At 35.5% G+C, this 18152-nt stretch overlaps 2 protein-coding genes across 2 annotated transcripts; one reads left to right on the forward strand and one right to left on the reverse strand.

Moving 5' to 3' along the window:
• Positions 1–2971: 2971 nt before the first annotated feature.
• LOC110758259 (clast3-like protein) lies at positions 2972–6403 on the reverse strand. The gene is made up of 7 exons (XM_021960065.2): positions 6245–6403; positions 5924–6089; positions 5758–5816; positions 5516–5634; positions 4485–4725; positions 4130–4253; positions 2972–3302 (listed from the first exon to the last, which is right to left on the reverse strand). The coding sequence occupies exons 1-7, from the start codon at positions 6302–6304 to the stop codon at positions 3223–3225; spliced, it is 849 nt and encodes a 282-aa protein (XP_021815757.2). The 5' UTR covers positions 6305–6403; the 3' UTR covers positions 2972–3222.
• A 2375-nt stretch (positions 6404–8778) lies between these two features.
• LOC110758258 (protein ACCELERATED CELL DEATH 6-like) lies at positions 8779–11568 on the forward strand. Its single transcript, XM_021960064.2, has 3 exons — positions 8779–9637; positions 9744–10285; positions 10380–11568. Exons 1-3 carry the CDS (start codon positions 8923–8925, stop codon positions 11061–11063), a joined length of 1941 nt encoding a protein of 646 aa, XP_021815756.2. The 5' UTR covers positions 8779–8922; the 3' UTR covers positions 11064–11568.
• Positions 11569–18152: the final 6584 nt, after the last annotated feature.

An 18152-nucleotide genomic window follows, 5' to 3' on the forward strand; every position in this document is an offset into this window, starting at 1 on the left:
GAGTTTTTGCTTTTTTCTTTCTGAAATAAACAACAGCATTAGAGCTGAAAATTAATCACTAGTAAGTTGACAATGGTTTTTTTTATTTTTTTATTTTTATACAAGCGATATTCTATTATAATCTAATCTAAATTAAGGGAGGGAGATTAGAACTCGAGTACAGAATGAGAATCACATCCACTCTAGCCAACTTGATTAAGCCCATGTATGCATAAGTTGACGATATTTGTGGCACACAAACTATAAAATATTATAACGTTTTTCTGTTTCTCAAAAAGTATAATGGGAGATTTTAGGTTTGAACGACTTTCCAATGTAAAAGTACATTATGTATAATGAAAATTGTCAATCTAAATTCTACACCTCTCTGTATTAAGATGTATATGTTATTAATTAACATGGATGACTAAAGATGTATATGTTATTATAATTAAAAATAAGACTAACGTGCATTAATTAGAAGTAAGCTTTACCCTATACGATTCAGATATATATATATATAATTTGGTTTACAAAGCTATAGTATATAAGATTTGGTTGACCTCTACCTAGATTTTCCTCTACACTAACTATAAAAGAACAAAAAAGAATCAACTTGGCACATTTTATATCTACATTTTGACAAACAAGCCAATTCCGAAGAATTCGAGTGTAATTTAAAAAGGTCCATGTGAATCGTGATTTGTGAAAAATTAATGTGTATATAATGCCAAATTGCGAATTAAAAATTGTTACCTAACCTGATTAGGACATGAAATTAGGAATTATATTATCACTTCACACTCATGAATCATTCTATTGGACCCATTCTGATTGCATATCCCTTTGCATGTTCATATTCACATATCCGTCTATAAAATAACATGCCAAAGAAAAAACATAGAAATCTCGTTTGGTAAATGTTTCGACTTATTTTAGTGACAGAAAAGCGATTATGAGTATAACTACTTCCTATGTAAGCACTCTTGAACAACCTCCTTAATTATTTTTCCTAGTTTAATCAAAGCGGTAGACAGGAGAGCCAAGAAAGGCATAATAAAATTTAAAGCATATGCATAAAATTAAAACCATGCCCTTAATTCCTGTGTTATTTCTCCCATTACTGCCTCAGGCCCACCCTGTTTCTTCTCGCTTTCCCATTACTTTTCCTTTCCTCTCTTCAATTATGCCACTGATCTAACCATACCATATGCGCGCTTAATTCCATGGAGTATTGGTCTCTAGTTCTTCAATGCATAGCATACTAAGAAGGGTAATGCCAAACCAAGATGAAGAGTGTTAGCGTCTACTGCACACCACATACTAAGCAATGATTATGGGACTCACTATAAAGGCCATATTGATCAGCACTCAGATTGCGTTGGTCGATTGACGCTATCACTCTCCAACCTATATATTTATTTTAGGCTTTTTATCATAAATGGTCCTTAACGTTTACGAAATTATCACGAATGGTCCTTGAGGTTTTTTTGTGACATTAATAGTCCTTAACGTTAGGGCTTTTTATCACAAATGGTCCTTGCTATTATAAATTCTGTTAAGTGTCTGATGTGGAAGATAAGTGGAGACCACATGTCCAATCACATAGTGACATGTGGATTAAATAAATAAATAAATATTTTTTTGATGAAAATCCATTTAGCCTCTCTCTCTCTTTCCCTCTGCCCTCTCTCCTCCCTGTGCTCTCCCTCTTCCTCTCCCTCTGTTTCAATTTGCAGACAGCATTGCGGTCCCATTGAACATGCTATTCCAATTCAGGTTGATAAAAACAAATAAACAAATAAAACCCTAAGAAACTTCAGAGTACATGAATCAATTTTATCTTGATATAGAAATGATATGTAGAAAAAATTGAGAGGAAACTAGCTGAAGGGCTCATAGACTCTTTGTATGGAAGGAGGATTATAAATGCCTATTCTATAATCATAAAATATGTTCCTAGAAAAGGTTATGGTTCTTGAATGCCCAGTTTAGTCATCTCCATGCCAGAGAAGCTAAAGTGGTATTGAAAGGGTTTCCCTCCTATGATCCTAAGTTCCATATCTAAATCGAAAATTGTGGCTCAGGAACATTGACCATTTCTAGGAACAGACTTTTTTTTATGAAAATCCATTTAGCCTCTCTCTCTCTCTCTCTCTCTCTCTGTTTTTTTCTTGCCTCTACAACCAGACCAACCCATGCCCACCCGCAACCCACCACAAAGATATAGTTTTATAACTGTATATTTTCTCTACCACTGTATTTTTTTTTTTTTTTTTGCTGGTGGCAATGGGCAAGAAAAAACCAGAGGAGGAGAGGACATGGAGGAGAGAGGGAGAGCAGAGGGGGTAGAGGAAAAAACAAAGGTAGAAGGAGAGGACAGGGAGAAGAGAGAAAGAGCAGAGGGGGCAACTGGTGGAGAGTAAGGGCAAAGGTGAAGAGAGACGAAGTAGAGGAAGGGGGGGTGAAAAGTTGCAGAAAAAAAAAATGGAATTTTCATTAAAATAATTTTTTTTTATCCACATGTCACAATGTGATTGGATATGTGGGCTCTACTTATCTTCCAAGTCACACTTAACAGCATTTCTAACGGCAGGGACTATTTATGATAAAAAGCCATGACGTTAAGGACTATTAATGTCACAAAAAAACCTCAAGGAACATTCGTGACAATTTTCTAAACGTCAAGGACCATTTGTGATAAAAAGCCTTTATTTTATATAACCACTTTACCCCACAAGAAAAGCCTATCATTATGAATTGCAGACTAAGAGCTTTTGGTTTTAGGTGCAACTACTGTAGCCTTTCTAAATCATAACATCATGGTAAACGTGACAGATAATCACTCTTTTTTGTAAAAGCAAAGTTTGGTTTTAGGTGCAACTACTGTAGCCTTTCTAAATCATAACATCATGGTAAACGTGACAGATAATCACTCTTTTTTGTAAAAGCAAAGTCATCGCCTGCTGTTTAGCCTGCTTAATAAATAATCTACCAAGAAAAGAATTAAGAGTATTCAAATCAAGAAGTTAATGTAATCGTCAACGACACAACGCAGAGCTGAAAATAACGGGGGAACCATAGCAGGATAGAACATTTTTTGTATTTTCATGAGTCTGAAGAATGTACATATTCAACTTCTCGACCCAATAAGTACTATTGATACATTTTCTCTTGTTACTAACAAAACTTCTGAAGGAACTCCATCCTTGCAAATCTTACCTCAGGTGAGAGGAATACTGTCTAAAAGAGAGACATGTCTGCCGGTGGTCCATACACAGAATTCCAAGACAATGGAATAACCCATTTATCATTGCCATTGCCTGCACAAAAAATTAGTAAAGATGAGTATACCACTAACATCAAGAAACTCAGGCTTCTAGGAACAAAAATAGATCCAATGGAAGAAGAAAAAAAAATTGGGGGTCGGAAAGGGGAAAATCAAGGATCTTTTTTAAATGTGGCTACAGTTTACAACTTTTAATAATAGCCTGAATACTCCTAATAAAACGTTAAGCTATAAAATTGTTAATTAAGAATGTGAACTTAGAATAATAACTTGTGACATAATGGATGACGATTTAGGTAGCTGTGGTCACGCAAGGCAATTGCATCCTTGCCAAACCCTGCCTCAGGGTTTAATTTTAGCTCATCACCATCCTACATCCGATTTCCGGTAGGGTAAATCACCCCATTCAGGATGGGCTAGGACTGGGGCTGAAATCATGCCCTTGGGTAACCATTCTTCTAGGACAAGCTAATGAATAATCAAATCTGACCAATGAAGAGAATGATATATAAAATATTGAGAATAAAAAATCTATATATTGACAAAATCTCAACTTCCTGTCAGAACTCTGATGTTGATCTGCACATGCTATGAAACATACATGTGCCAGCACACAAAAAGACACAATATCTATTTCTAAAGCATTACCGACCATGAAATCAAGACTTAAAATGGCACGCATTAAATTAAAATCACTACATTTTCTTTAAAGAATAAGAAAGTATTAAGATTAACATACATGCTAATCAAAGAGAACAGGAAAAACAAAAAATAAAGCATATGGGAATGACAAGACTTCCTCTCAAACAAAATACATTAAATAGTGAAATAGTTATAGCTATTCATTGAAGAGAAACTAACCCTGGAAATTACTGGGACTCAAGCCCAGAAGTTTGCATGCTGCCTCAGCCAAATGGAAAGCATCAGGTATGTTGTCCCCTTCTGAGCAGTAGCAAAATAAGCAGGTGACCTTCAATCCTTTGGCCTGATTCAATAAGAGAAACCATAGGATAAATAAAATAGAAAATTTCCTTGTAATTCATGGTTTTTCACATTTGGGCGAGAGAGATTGAAACGGAAATGATTGCAACCAGTTGGCATGAACACATTTATTGCAAAACATAAATAGGGTGTTCGCCAAGGGGAACCCCCCATGTTTGGGAACAACTGTCCACGTCCACTTATTGCAGTCTTGGGTATGCATTGCAAAGAATACCTTGAGACAAGAAAAGAGTGCTGCAGAAGGCAAGCTCGGGTAGTAATATTCTTCTTCTTCTAGTTCACCTTCAAAGGGCAAGATGCTCTCTGGTATGGCATTGCCTTCAGCTAATGCGCTGAGATACTTCCAAGCCTTCTGAGTGGGTTTATATTCCTGCAGTTTTTTCCACCCAAGCTGGTCGCAGTAATCATCTGTTCCATCTGAGTTGGTGCTAGACAGGTAAAGCGTCTGCAAACCACTGGTATGTCGCCAAAAGATAAATCAGCATTTCAAAAAAGCACATAAAACAACAGGCCATCCAGCTCCCAAACCACATCATTGTACGAACAATAGAGCTCAAAAGCATATAATTATCTTTTATGACTAGTTATGCATGTTTGAAGAATGGAGATGTTTAGTTTCCAGATCAGTTCCAAGTTCTTGGTACAATTCCTGAAGTACACATTAGGTAGAAAGTTTATTCTCAAATGAAGCTTTAACTGAAGAAGGTATAATATTTTTATGGTATCATTACCAAACTCTACGAAGTAAAAGCAAACACAAGATGCAAAATACGCCAAACTAAGAAGTTGCAGCCAAGCAAAAGATGCCAGAATTCTAGGATACAACAGTTAGATCCAAGAGGACAATGATTGTGCAATTGTTGCAGAGAGAGAGAGAGAGTAAAGTAGTTTTAGTTCAAAACGAATTACAAGATGTTTGTAGTTTAACAATCTTAAGAGATGTTTCAATATTTGTCATTCCCTTCCTCTGGAATATTTAGATTAACCAAAATCAAGTACTTCGCTTATTAGGTTGAGAGTTTGACCTAAATATTTTTCATTCAATCAGCTACATTCCTATATAAACGCACTTCCCCAGTTGATGCATTCGAAGTATTAAGGAATTTTTTTAAACTAAGTGCATGAAATGCTTACTTGCCAGGGCACTGGTCTGAGCTGACTGAATAACTTACTCATAGCCAGTAAACGAAAAAACTTCAAAATTTTTAAAGAGCTAACAGAAAACGAGAACCCTGCTCATTATACCTTGACATATCAACTCTCTGCCACCTCCCAAAATCTAAGCTTGAGAGCACGACAACATGCTTCTTTCCACTAGCAGCAACGTAATCAGCCAAGTTTTTAGCAAATTCAATCATCCTTCCCTGTTTAGAATTACCATTTTTAAAACCTTTAACATTCAAAAGCAAAGCACTACAACAAGATAGATGAAAGGACCAAAACAACTCAAAAAAATCCCTAATGTGTAGCAAAAGGTTCACGCGTACCTTAACAACAGGAGACCTTTGTTGTATTAAAGTCATTGCATTAGCAGATGAATCATAAGCTGCAAACCCAAATATGAATTCATTTAAAAAATACAGATTTTTTTTTATATTAAAATTTTAAATAAAAAAAAAGCTAAATAAGAAAGAGAAGTAAGAGAGTGAGGACCTTCAAGAGGGAGAGCAAGCTCGCCATTTGGAACAGGCCCATATGCGTCGTTGCCAACGCATGGAAGCACATAGGGAGTATCCAAATACCCAATTCTCTCAGCTCTCGTTGACGCAACTAACAGGTCCACTGCAAGCTGCCCCACATTTCCAATGGACAAAGCCGGCTGCATTCCATAAAGATTCAAATTTTCAGATTTTCCTAGACTTTCTAAGCAACCAAACAGAGCTCAAACGTCCGGGAAAAAAAATTGAACTCCTAGCTAAACATTAATTAAAAAAATTAGAAAGAACAGCCACTGCCCTAGAAAATTGAACTGACCAGGATCAGAGTGGAAGAGTCGCCGTTGACGTGTTTGCCTTGTTCAGGAACGAATTCCATTGCCGAGCAAAGCAGGAAATTGCTGAAATGTATGATCGGTGAGTCGATGACTCTGAATGCGAGGGAGGTTGTTCAAGCTGAAGAAGAGAAGAAGGAAACTTTTTGGGGAAGAAAATATATTTGGGCCGATTCTGGGCTCCATTAGTCCTAGTTTTGGGGCCTTGGCTAAATTGGGCCAACTAAAAGTCTAACGATCGAAACAAAAAAATTATTGTAAATGCGAGAAAAGCTTCAGGACAATTATTTCTGAAAGAAGGTTGTGTACAAGAATTTTTCTTTACAAGGGTGTGATGGGATTCTAATTAATTGAGTTTTTTTAGGGTCTATTTAGTTCTCGGTAGAGAAAATGGGACTCATTCATAAGTTTTGTATTGAAAAATGTAAATAGTATCGAAAATGACAAAAATGTATCAATAGCATGTTGATATGTTTTATTAGTGACATGTTATCGGTACATATTGGTAGTCCGTCCTTTACGTTTTTTGGAGAGAAACCCTTTAAACCGACATCTTAAAACTATGCCAAGTTGCTAGGAGTTCTTCTAACAGGGTTAGCTAGACTTATCCAACCTTCATCATAAGATCTCTTCTTCTATAGAAAAGCCACATTTTAAATTTCCCCTATTGTAGTTTAGGTGATTGAATTGTATACACAATTTGGTTTCTATTTGTTTTTAGTTTACAATATGTCCAACACATATTAATGTTGACTCTTGAAGCAGCATCTTCTTCTGTTTGTCCCTACAAAACCAATTTTTATCAGGACCCATATTTGAGTTAAATAAAAACGAAATAACAGGAGACTCTTTTAAACTTGTTCATGGGTTGAAGGCCAAGACAAAAGAACAGGAACATGTCTTTTTTTTTTTTCTTTTTTTAACAAATCTGATCAACCAGAGAGAGAGACTCTGGCACGTGCAAAACACCACTAGGTGGAAAAAATGTGGGCACAAACTTTTTGGGTAAAGCAGAATTGGACCCAATTATTGGATAAGAATCCTTGACTTCTTTAATTTTTGGGTAAAAGGCAAAAAACTCCCTCAACTATTTCGACTATCAAACTTCACACACTAAATTATTTTTTCAGCTGATTTAGACCTTGGATTATTTTTTTGTTGAGAAAATATTGTATTTCATTAAACCAAAAGGAACATTACATGGTAAGAATTAGCATGTTAACGGTGGCCTCGTTAAAACCTTCCCAGAGAAAACAAAATCATGAGATAATAAAAAATACCACATATACTATTGACTAAACAGAAGAGTCAAACAACTTATACGAAACATGCAAACTTAAAACCCAACCTAAAAACCCTTAAAACAACATCCCATCACAACGTAGGTAGTCCTCCTATGATCTAGAGAAAGCATCATAGTTCTTTGTACATAGTCAAAAATGTACTATGGGTATCAGAATAGATTCAACCAAAGCTAATCACCCAATCGCAAAACAATTGAAATACATCCCATCACTACTTAGGTATTGTCAAAGAAAGCCTCCTATGATTTAAAGAAAGCATCATAGTTCTTTGTACAAAGTCAAAAACGGATTGTGAGCATCATAACAGATCCAACCAAACACCAACTGACACCTCCAGTTTTCTTGATCCAGAACCCCAGTTGACAAGCAAGGGAGACCAAGATTGGCCAATTAGCATGGAGAAATTTCCAAATAAAGATCTTCATAGTAGGAATGTTCATCAGTTGCTAAGCCCACAAGTTCGTAGACATGTAGTGGGCTCAAATCGGAGTTTTAGCGAAAAAGTTACGAACTCGTATCGACGAGCTCTATGCAACGATGCCACTCAAATTCCAAAAATCCTTATAAATCGAAAATGACTAACGTGACCTTACTCTGAGGGCAAAATTGTAATTTCACAATTAAATAAATTAAATGAACAGTTAAAATTAGCTCAGGGTGTCACAATACAGACCAACCATTGGCATTCACTTGAAAACCCTTGTAGATGTGGAATTGCAGACAAAGAGTCTTGAGAGGAAGGGGCTGGGGAAGATGTTAATTATTTTAAAATTAAAAAAATTTAATTTTAATTAAACAGTGAATCACGTGGCTAACATGTGATATTTAGACGGAAAATTGAATGAAATTGCATGAAAACTAAAGGCAAGGGCTATATTGACCATTTAAAATAATCTAAGGGCTAAATTGGCTGAAAAATTATTCTGGGTGCTAAGTTCGACAATTGAAATAGTTTAGGGAGTATTCCGCAGTTTACCCTTAATCTTTTTAATGGTTAAATAAGACATTGGCCATTGACTCCTGAAATATGAACACCCGAAGTCTTATTATATTGTTCATAGAAAAAACAGAGTCTTCGTCGTCGTCGACTCGTCGTAGTCTTATTATAAGTTCCACAGTCGAAATAGTTCAGGGGGTATTAATCTTTTTAATGGTTGAATGAGACATTGGCCATTGACTCCTGAAATATGAACACCGAAGTCTTATTATATTGTTCATAGAAAAAACAGTCTTCGTCGTCATCAGTAGTAGTAGGTTGCAGGTCCTTGGTTCCACTTTGTTCTCCCATCTTCCTCCTTAGCTTGTAATTTTCTTCTCTTGGATTTTAGTTTTAGATTCACACAATTAATTGGTAAACAATGGCTGCTTCAAATTCAACAGAAGATATTGAAATGGCGGTGGCTATGGAGGAGATTGCTCGTGAGCACGACGCAGGGGATATCGAGTCTGCTAAGCACTCTGAGAACTGGAACTCCACGAACGAGGAAGAAATTAGTATTGACAAATGCATGGACCCTGAAATATACAGCTACACAACCTCTAAAGAAGAACTGCAGATGGAATTGAACCAAGTAAGCGATCTTGGCAACACCCTGGTTCACTTCGCCGCGAGTGCAGGCGAAGCTGCCCGTGTCAAACGGCTGTGCTACCAGTCACAGGAACTCATACTAACTAAAAACAACAACGGAAACCTCCCTCTGCACTTAGCAGCATCTGTAGGGGACCGGTCCACAGTGGTTTCTCTTGTAGAATTTTATCAAGCTGGTATGCTGAGGGAAAAGAATAACAGAGGGAACACGGCGCTGCACGTGGCCATGGAAAATGGGCACCTAGAGGTGGCTAAGTTGTTGATTTTCATAGATGGATCGATGTGGTATTCTCCAAATATGCAACACAAGACTCCCATTTCCATGGCTGCTGAAGCTGGAAATCGTGAGCTCGTTGATTTAATGCTCTTCTGCTATCAAGATCAGCCGATAGGCACTGAACCAGATGGCTCCAGCTACTATCCTTTTAAGAACCGGTGGGAAGGGAACTCGGTTCTTCGAGCTGCCATCTTAGGAAGGAATAAGGGTACATAATTTCTTTCTGCCACTAAATTTTAAGCATCCTTTTTGGTTGACATTTTAATCAAATACAATCTTTTTGGTTGACATTATATTTTTGTAAATTCTTATAGATGTCTTTGATGCAATACTTTTGGACACTGATCCGTCTTTGATCGACTCATCGGATGAAGAGGGGATGACTGCTCATACACTTGCAGCACATATAGGTGACACTGAAGCTGCATACAAGTTGTTAAGCTCCTGTCCTGATGGCCCATACAAGCAGGACAAAAACGGCTTCACACCGGCACATTTGGCCTCCGGAAAAGGCCACACCAGTATTGTCGATATGTATCTCAATCGCTGCCCGCGATCGAGGTACTTGCTCGACGGTAACGGATGGAACATTCTACATGTGGCAGTTTGGCATCGAAGAGACGATATGGTAAAATATTTGCTCAAAAGGCGAGAGCTTGAAGGGCTTATCAATCAGAAAGATCTCTTTGGAAACACCCCTTTGCATTTAGCAGTTCGGCAAGGGTATCCAAAGACTGTCAGCATTTTGGCATCGGATAAGAGGGTTAACTTAAGCATTAGGAACCATGAACGCCACACGGCAATGGACATTGCACGAATGTCGTTGATGGGTGAAAAGATCTTGTTTCTTCGAAGGGTACTTAATTTTCTCAACACATTTTATTGCCTCCACATTTCCACTCTCCTTACAAAGGAGCGGATCATGAACTGCAATTTTTCTCTCCTTGCAGCCTCTAACAGTTATGGCCTTGACATTAGCTAATGCTTCACGATCTCAAGAGAGGATTATTGCCAAAGTAAAGCCGGCGAGAGTTAATTATTTTAAGAACACTAAGAAAGATGGAAAATTTCATTCTGGGGCCACTGAGGATGCTGACAGCCACAGACAGACTGTCAACAATCTCTTGTTGGTGTCGACACTCATTGCCACGGTAACCTTTGCTGCTGGCTTCACAGTGCCAGGTGGATATAAGAACTCTGGACGTGATGAAGGCATGGCAACTTTGGTTACAGATTGGCCTTTCAAAACATTTCTGATATGCAACACCATAGCGATGTATAGCTCAATCACTGGTGCAATTTCCCTTCTTTGGGCACAAACAGGTGATATGAGTTATGCTTCTGCAAGATTCGGATTGCCAATATTAGGGGTAGCTCTCTCAATGATGTTCATGGCGTTCATGGCTGGTGTTGCACTAGTAACAAGTAACCTTATTTGGCTTTCGATCTTCGTTGCCATTACGGGTTCAATCTTTCTCGTCATCATATTAGCTCTGCTTGTTCCACTAATAGTCCCAATTTCTTCCAAGAATTGCATTACACGGTTCATCTTGTACTGTATCTTCCGTTTGTTGTTGAGCGTAACCAGATATGATGATGATGATGACGATGACGGGGTTCACATTGTTGGTTGACATGGGGAGAAGAATAGCTTTTGGATTCTCAAACATTCTCAATCAAAGCTATGGTGAGTTATGTCCAAGATGGCGTGCTACCGGCCGCCTCTACGTTCTTGCCTCTTCCTCCCATTCTATATTTATTTCTAGACTTCTCTTCATATGTTCTCCTAGTTCCACAGCCTCTCTGTTGCTAGAAATTTATCTCCTATGCCGCCATTAGAAATACTCCTTAAAAGCATTAGAAGTTAAACATATCCTTTGTACTATGATACTGTTAATTACTGCAATGAGTTCAAATATCTTCTACTGCTCTTACAAAATAGAGCATTTTGTGTAATAGAATTAGAGAGAGAATACATGTCTCTCCTCTCATATTGAATATTAAGGGAAGTCTAGTGGTGCCAAACCACCCTCTGCATCCCCTGTTTTTTTGCTCTGTTTTTCTTTCTTTTGCATTTCATTGTTGAGCTTGCTAGATTAATTCTTTGTTTACTGGCATCATGAAATTTCAGTTTGGAGATCTACAATGTTTGAAACATCACAAATTTCTCTTCTTCTTCTTTTTTATGAACAAGGGAGGAAATTTCTCATTAATTTAGGGTATGGGCATGAAGATTTGATGATCCACCAAATATTTTGGCCTTCCAGAAAGAGATTATTTTGCTCGTTGCCCTTACCCAGAAAAAAATCTCCTCAACCATCTTTCTAGCTTCTGCTGCATACCTACAAGTGTCATCCTGGTATCTGCTTCTTCAACAAATACAGTTCACCTTCCATCCGATGGATAAACTGTTCATGAGTAAGGCAAATCAAGATACATTCCTATAGCAAACTAATATTCAGCCCCTTCAAACTCCAAACCGCAGACAATTAGAGAAAATTAATGTCAAGTTGCTAGGATTACCAAAATTTTCAAAGTGAAACCTTAAAAGATACGTTCCAAGAGCCGCCATATACATTTAAAACAAGTGCATAAAACCCATGATATATCTATAACATGTCAATACGTTTTACTATTAACATGCTGTTGTCGACATCTTGACATCTTGAAACTATGCCAAGTTGCTAGGATAGGATTTCTAAGGCCATTGCATGGAAACCATCAAAAAGCGGGTTATCAGCTGGAATTATCAAGCCATCAACGCTTCTCATAAGATCCCTTCTTCTATATACTTCATCATTTGTCTCTACTTCTTTTTGGTTTACGATCTGTCCAACTTAAAGTCCATGGACACATACTAACACTGACTCTTGAAGCTGTATCCTCCTCTATTTTTCCCTAAAAATGTCGTTTCCATTTTCGATTGCCTTTTTCCGACGACAATATTAATTTGGCTTCGACATTTTTGGACTGGTTTGCCTTACTTTAAGTCATCATACCATGCTTTGTAGCTCCACTTAAGCACAATCCCAAACAAATGGTGGCGCGAATGCCATTATCCCAAAAAAGTTTCCCATGATCATGAAACTTTTTTACTAAATATCTCAAGTTTAAAATCCTTTTCTGAATTTAGCAAGAGGTGATATGAACAATAAGAAACCATTACAACATGTCGTTAATATGAACAATAAAATAGAAGAATTTCAAGAAAACAACTCTTAAAATAAATTCGCAAGGAAATTTTTCGGTTGATACTCAGATTTCGAATAATCTTTTTTTACGTCAACATTAGCCAAGCTTACGAAACTTTGAAATGGGTTAAATTCAAAAGTACATTTTTGTGGCCTATATTTTCTTGTCAGGTAGGACGACTCATCACCTACGTAAATTATTTGTATGTATCAACCACTTGTATAGGTCGACAAAGACAATACTACTGGTTTTGGCAGTGACAGCTTGTTAGACTTTGGAGCCCAGGAATTAATTGTCATAAACCTGTCCATTAATATTAAGATTAATCAACAAGCCCTACACTATTTATTTTCTTCAGATATGTTGCGAGAAGAGAGAAGACTTTGATTTCTGACCTCTAGTTTAGATTTAGTTTAGAGTGTGATGTGAAATGGAACATGTCTGCCTACCTACTTGACCAAGAAAACAAGACCTATTTTCTATGTGTAGTTATCTCTAGCAATTGAATTTCCTTGGAGTAGCTAAGGTGACATGATCATCGAGGTTTAGTGGGATTTTATGCCCGTAATGAGTTTTATAACTGTGGCGGACTTCATGTCTTTTTGTGTTGCATTTGCTCGAGTTCATTTTTTAGTTTACTTTGTTTCGTGTAATTGGCTTGACTTTCTATATTAATGAAACTTGAAAAAAAATTATCGAGGTCGGAATAAGATCAATAACTTTTCTAGTATATTGTACTGTTTGTAGAAACAGTCATCATCAATTCTTGCCCAGCTGGTTCTACACCTTGGTTTTTAATTATGTTTCTTATGTAACCCTACTAGTGCAGATTTATAATATTTCACTCCGTAAAAAACCGAGGCAACAAGTTGATCTGTTCATCGTTCTACAAACGTGTTTGATGCTTTGGAGGCAACCCCAAATTAATAAATAAGTTAACATTAAGGTTTAGTTTTTTAAGGAACTTTCACTTTCTCGACTATTTGTGTATAAAATAGTTATGGAAGATCTTCCTGAATTCTGCAAATTACTCTGACTTGACTTCCATGGCTAATTTAATGGTACGTGTAGTTTACAAGACAAATATAAAAAAGAAAGGGTATATAAAGTATATATAAAGCTTGGATGAAAAAATATCTGTAGCTTAATAAGAGACAACAATCATCTATTTAACTTTAATTTAAACGTGTATTACTTTCATTCCACAACTTCACACGCACTTGAGACAAGTGTCAACGACTATGCCAAGAATTTCCTCCCACGTTTTGGAATGATTTGATTGCCATATAACCCCTTTTAAATAGAATTTAGAATAACAATTAAAACAACCATGATCATAGAAGTTCAAAACCCTTTTTTTAATTTGACAATATGTGTTTTTTTATTTATTATCGTAACGATATTCTAAGCTAATCGTATATTAACACATATTTTAATTTTTTCACATGACAATACGTGATTGAGTTCAGATATCAGACATCACAGTGCATGGAAGTTCTTCTTTTTGCTTGTTAGTCTATGTCTGGCTTAGTGACAATCATGGGACTCTGCAGAGTCCAAATCAGCCAAGTGTAGGGCACTAATGAAACTAATAATTGAGTTGGTAAGGTTAGGAGACGCCTTGTCTCCTCTAACATTCAGAGACTATTCCAGAATGGACACTAGATCGACTATGGTCCACTCATAGTGCAAGGATTGTACAGCGCAGCAGCATAGGTCTATCATTTGTAGGTGTCTTGTGTTCTACTGTGTTCTGAAAATTCTAAACACTGATATCAAAAAGGTGTTGCATGTAGGACTATACCTCATGGAATCCAATAATTCCAACGGTCCATTTTCCTTCCCGTTTTGAAGTTTATCTTTAAGAAAAATTTATAGTATATAGAAAGTAACGTTATCTTTATATTATATAGAAAGTAGTGTTATCTTGCTAAAGTAAATATGAACCACATTTTCAATTAAGATTTGACTTAATCAACGATTCGTATTCATCGAAACAATCTGACAAGAACATATTTGTCTTCCAACGATCTTAATTGTTGATTTTCTAACTCTTATTAAAATATCATCTTTGAAAACATTAAAATGACGACCATTTAATCATATGGTTAAATGTTGTCTGATTCGGATGATTTTTTACACATATAATCTATGAATTAGAAGTTGCAAAATAAACGTTTAAATTATTAAATAATGCGAACAAAAAAATTCGTTAAATAAACTTATTTGAGATATATATCTCAATTGAAAAGGCACCCCCTCAAACTCATCCTTCATTTGAAGGAAACTTCGAAATAGTGGCCTAACTTCGACCGTCCTACATCCATGTGTGTGGCCTATATTTTCTTGTCTGGTGCGACTTATCCTTGAAGTGTATATATATATATACACAAATGATGTATCAAATAATTGACATTTTGAATATTCTGGTCTGGCAGTGACAACTTGTGAGCATTAATTTTCATAAACCCTGTCCATGAGATTGATCAATATATACAGGCCCTAAATGTATTGCCAGATGACTTGATTTTTAACCTCTAATTTAGGGATGTGATGTGAAATGCAAGTTTTCAACATGTCCTTGTACTTTTTTTCTTTTTTTTCTTTGTAGTTACCTAAAAATTGAAAGATACATTCCCATACAAAAGGGGAAGCTTCCTTTTGACAGGTCCCCTTGGGAAAACAATAATACTATGTCACGTAGAAATATTATCACGAATGTCATAGTGTTGTTGGTCGGAAATAGCAAAATAATGATACTATGATTCATGGAAGTTTTTCTTCCTTGACAGTTTCTTGTTTGAAAAAAGAAAATTGAACAACAAAATATTTGGGGAAGAAGACAAATAGATGCTATTCTTGGTTCAACAAATGAAAAATAATTGTACTGCAGTCACATTTGAAACCAAAAAAATTAGTAGGAAGGGGCTATTAAATTTATACTTGCCATTTTGTTTGCCTTATATATGGAAAACTAACTTCCGGTAGCAAAATATGTGGGCCATTGACATATGCATCCAATCTGAGCTAACATTACTTTTCAAGCAATCAATTTGTAGCGATGGCTACTTTTTGGAGTTTCAAGTCGTCCACTGCATCCAGAGAAATTGAAAGAGAAGATTTTGATTTGACATCAAAGCTAAATATTCTAAAATATATTAGAAAATATTAGATTGTATGTATTTCATATCCATTTAAAATGTATAGTCATTTGAAATTCATTTGAAATTCATTTATTTTTTGTTTCTTACATTAATTGAAATAAACAATTTAATCATATAATGAATCTAAATCATATCAATTATTCACTCATATTATACTAAATGTTTTTACTTATTAATATTTATCTTAAGGGTGCTTGTTATAATAAGATAAGAAATTTTCACATGAGGGTTTTCCAGTGTCACGCCCCAAAATATAGACGTAGCATACCTAAGGCCATATTTGTTCTTTTGGTGCCATTGAAAGTTGTTTAATCACTTGATAAGTTTTTTTTATTTTAGTACAAGCGATTAGGGGAGGCAAGTTTATACAGCACATAATAATATCTGAACATTTTATCGATTTTAATACTAAAATAAAGATCTTAAGATCTGGGAACGTGTTTGGTGATTAGCAACAAGATCAAATCTTATTTCTGCAAACGTGATTAGCAACAAGAATTTTTAATCCTATTGCTTATAATAAATTCTGATAACCTAGAAAACTGAGGCAAGGGATTATGTTGATCGATCTGCAAACGTGTTTATGATTTGGAGGCAATTCCCGAAATTAAAAAATTATTATTAGATTAAAGTTTTGTTTAGTAAGGAACTTTCACTTTCTCAGATTGCCAATTCTACATTAATCATAATAATTAATCTACAGGATCTTTTGCCCTTTTTTTAATTTTTATTTTCTTTCTTTTTCCATTTCGTACGTTATATTTTTTTAGTTACAACGAAAGCGCCACGTGGCAGTTTGTCAACTCTCTGGATTTCAGCCAAGTGTCAAGGGTCATACGTAGCTGAGTGAGATAATCAACTCTCCTATTAGGTATTATTTGATTACCATAACCCTTTTGAATAGTTGACACATATTTTTTCTTATAAAATTTCCAATTTTTCCGCCCCGACCACAAATTTAAAAATTTAAAAATTTATCAATTAATTATGTAAGGAGAAAAAGTACCTTAAATTAATACTTAACTATAAATATAAGTTTAAATTATGATTCTTTAATAATTAGCATGTGTACCCATAAAAAAAATATCAGCAAAAACAAAACTTATTCAAGTGTTGTGAAATCATTATAAATGGAAAGAGTACGTACATCATGCTTTGAGTTATAGATTGACCGTTCTTCTGGCTCTCCATTGTACATCTTATGATATTTTTACAATAAAATATTTTTTTAAAAACAGTGTTTGTATATAAACGGAAAGAGTCGTGATCAATTCTTGCCAAGCTCATTTTTTAATTCTATTGCTTATAAAATTTGATAACCTAAAAAATTGAGGCAAGGGTTTGTTCACCGTTTTGAAAACGTGTTTGATGATTTGGAGGCAAGCCTCAAACTAAGTAAGTTTAAGGTTTAATTAATTTATTAAGGAACTTGCACTTTCTCAATTTTTTTTTAATAATAATTAGGAAGAGTTGCTAACATTTCACTCTCATTGCTACTTAATTTTCTATTTTGCAAAGAGTTTTGTTCTTTTTAGTTTTTTATTGTGTAAAGATGATATAAAGTTTCGAGGACGAGTATTTATATAGCTTAATGAAAAAGAACATATTAATCAATTTGACATTATTCTTTCTTTTCTTTTTTCCTTATTGTTTAGTTAAAAAAAAAACCCCGACGTGGCAGTTTGGCAACCCCTTGAGCCAAGCGTCAAGCCTCCTACGTATCTGAGTGAGATGATTTCACCATAACCATTTGGGTAGTTGACACGTACTATTTTATGAAGTTCTCCAATTGTTAAGCTTTCCAAAATATTTTGGACACGGCTATAGCGAAACAGATATGCGACACACGGATACAGCGAAACAGATATGCGACACGAGGATACGGGGATACAGTAAATCTCAAAAAACTAAGACATGAGAGACACGACAATTAATTTCTTATTATTAAAATAATACTTATATATTTATACAAAAACAAAATATTGATGTTCAAAGTCCAATTTCACAATACCATATATAGTGAAATTCAAGCTTTTCAAGTCTTTCAAATGTAGTTTATTAATTTTATATGAATTATAATTGAATTAATACATTAGTTGACTATGAGTATGAGTTGATCCGTGTCCATAGAGTGTCTTGATCATATATGGGGAGTGTCTTGACCGTGAACACAACGATGACTATTGAACACGGATATCCGAGGAGTGTCCGAATGTCCGACACTTGAGCTTAATAAAGTGTTCGTGGAACAAGTTCCCAACCACAAAATAAAAAAAATTCATTTATTAAGGAACTTCCACTTTCACAATATATATATATATATATTTAATAATAATTAGAAAGAGCTGCTACCATTTTTTAATCCAT

This window comes from Prunus avium, chromosome 8, assembly GCF_965620075.1.
Source record: "Prunus avium chromosome 8, drPruAviu1.hap1.1, whole genome shotgun sequence".
Taxonomy (NCBI): domain Eukaryota; kingdom Viridiplantae; phylum Streptophyta; class Magnoliopsida; order Rosales; family Rosaceae; genus Prunus; species Prunus avium.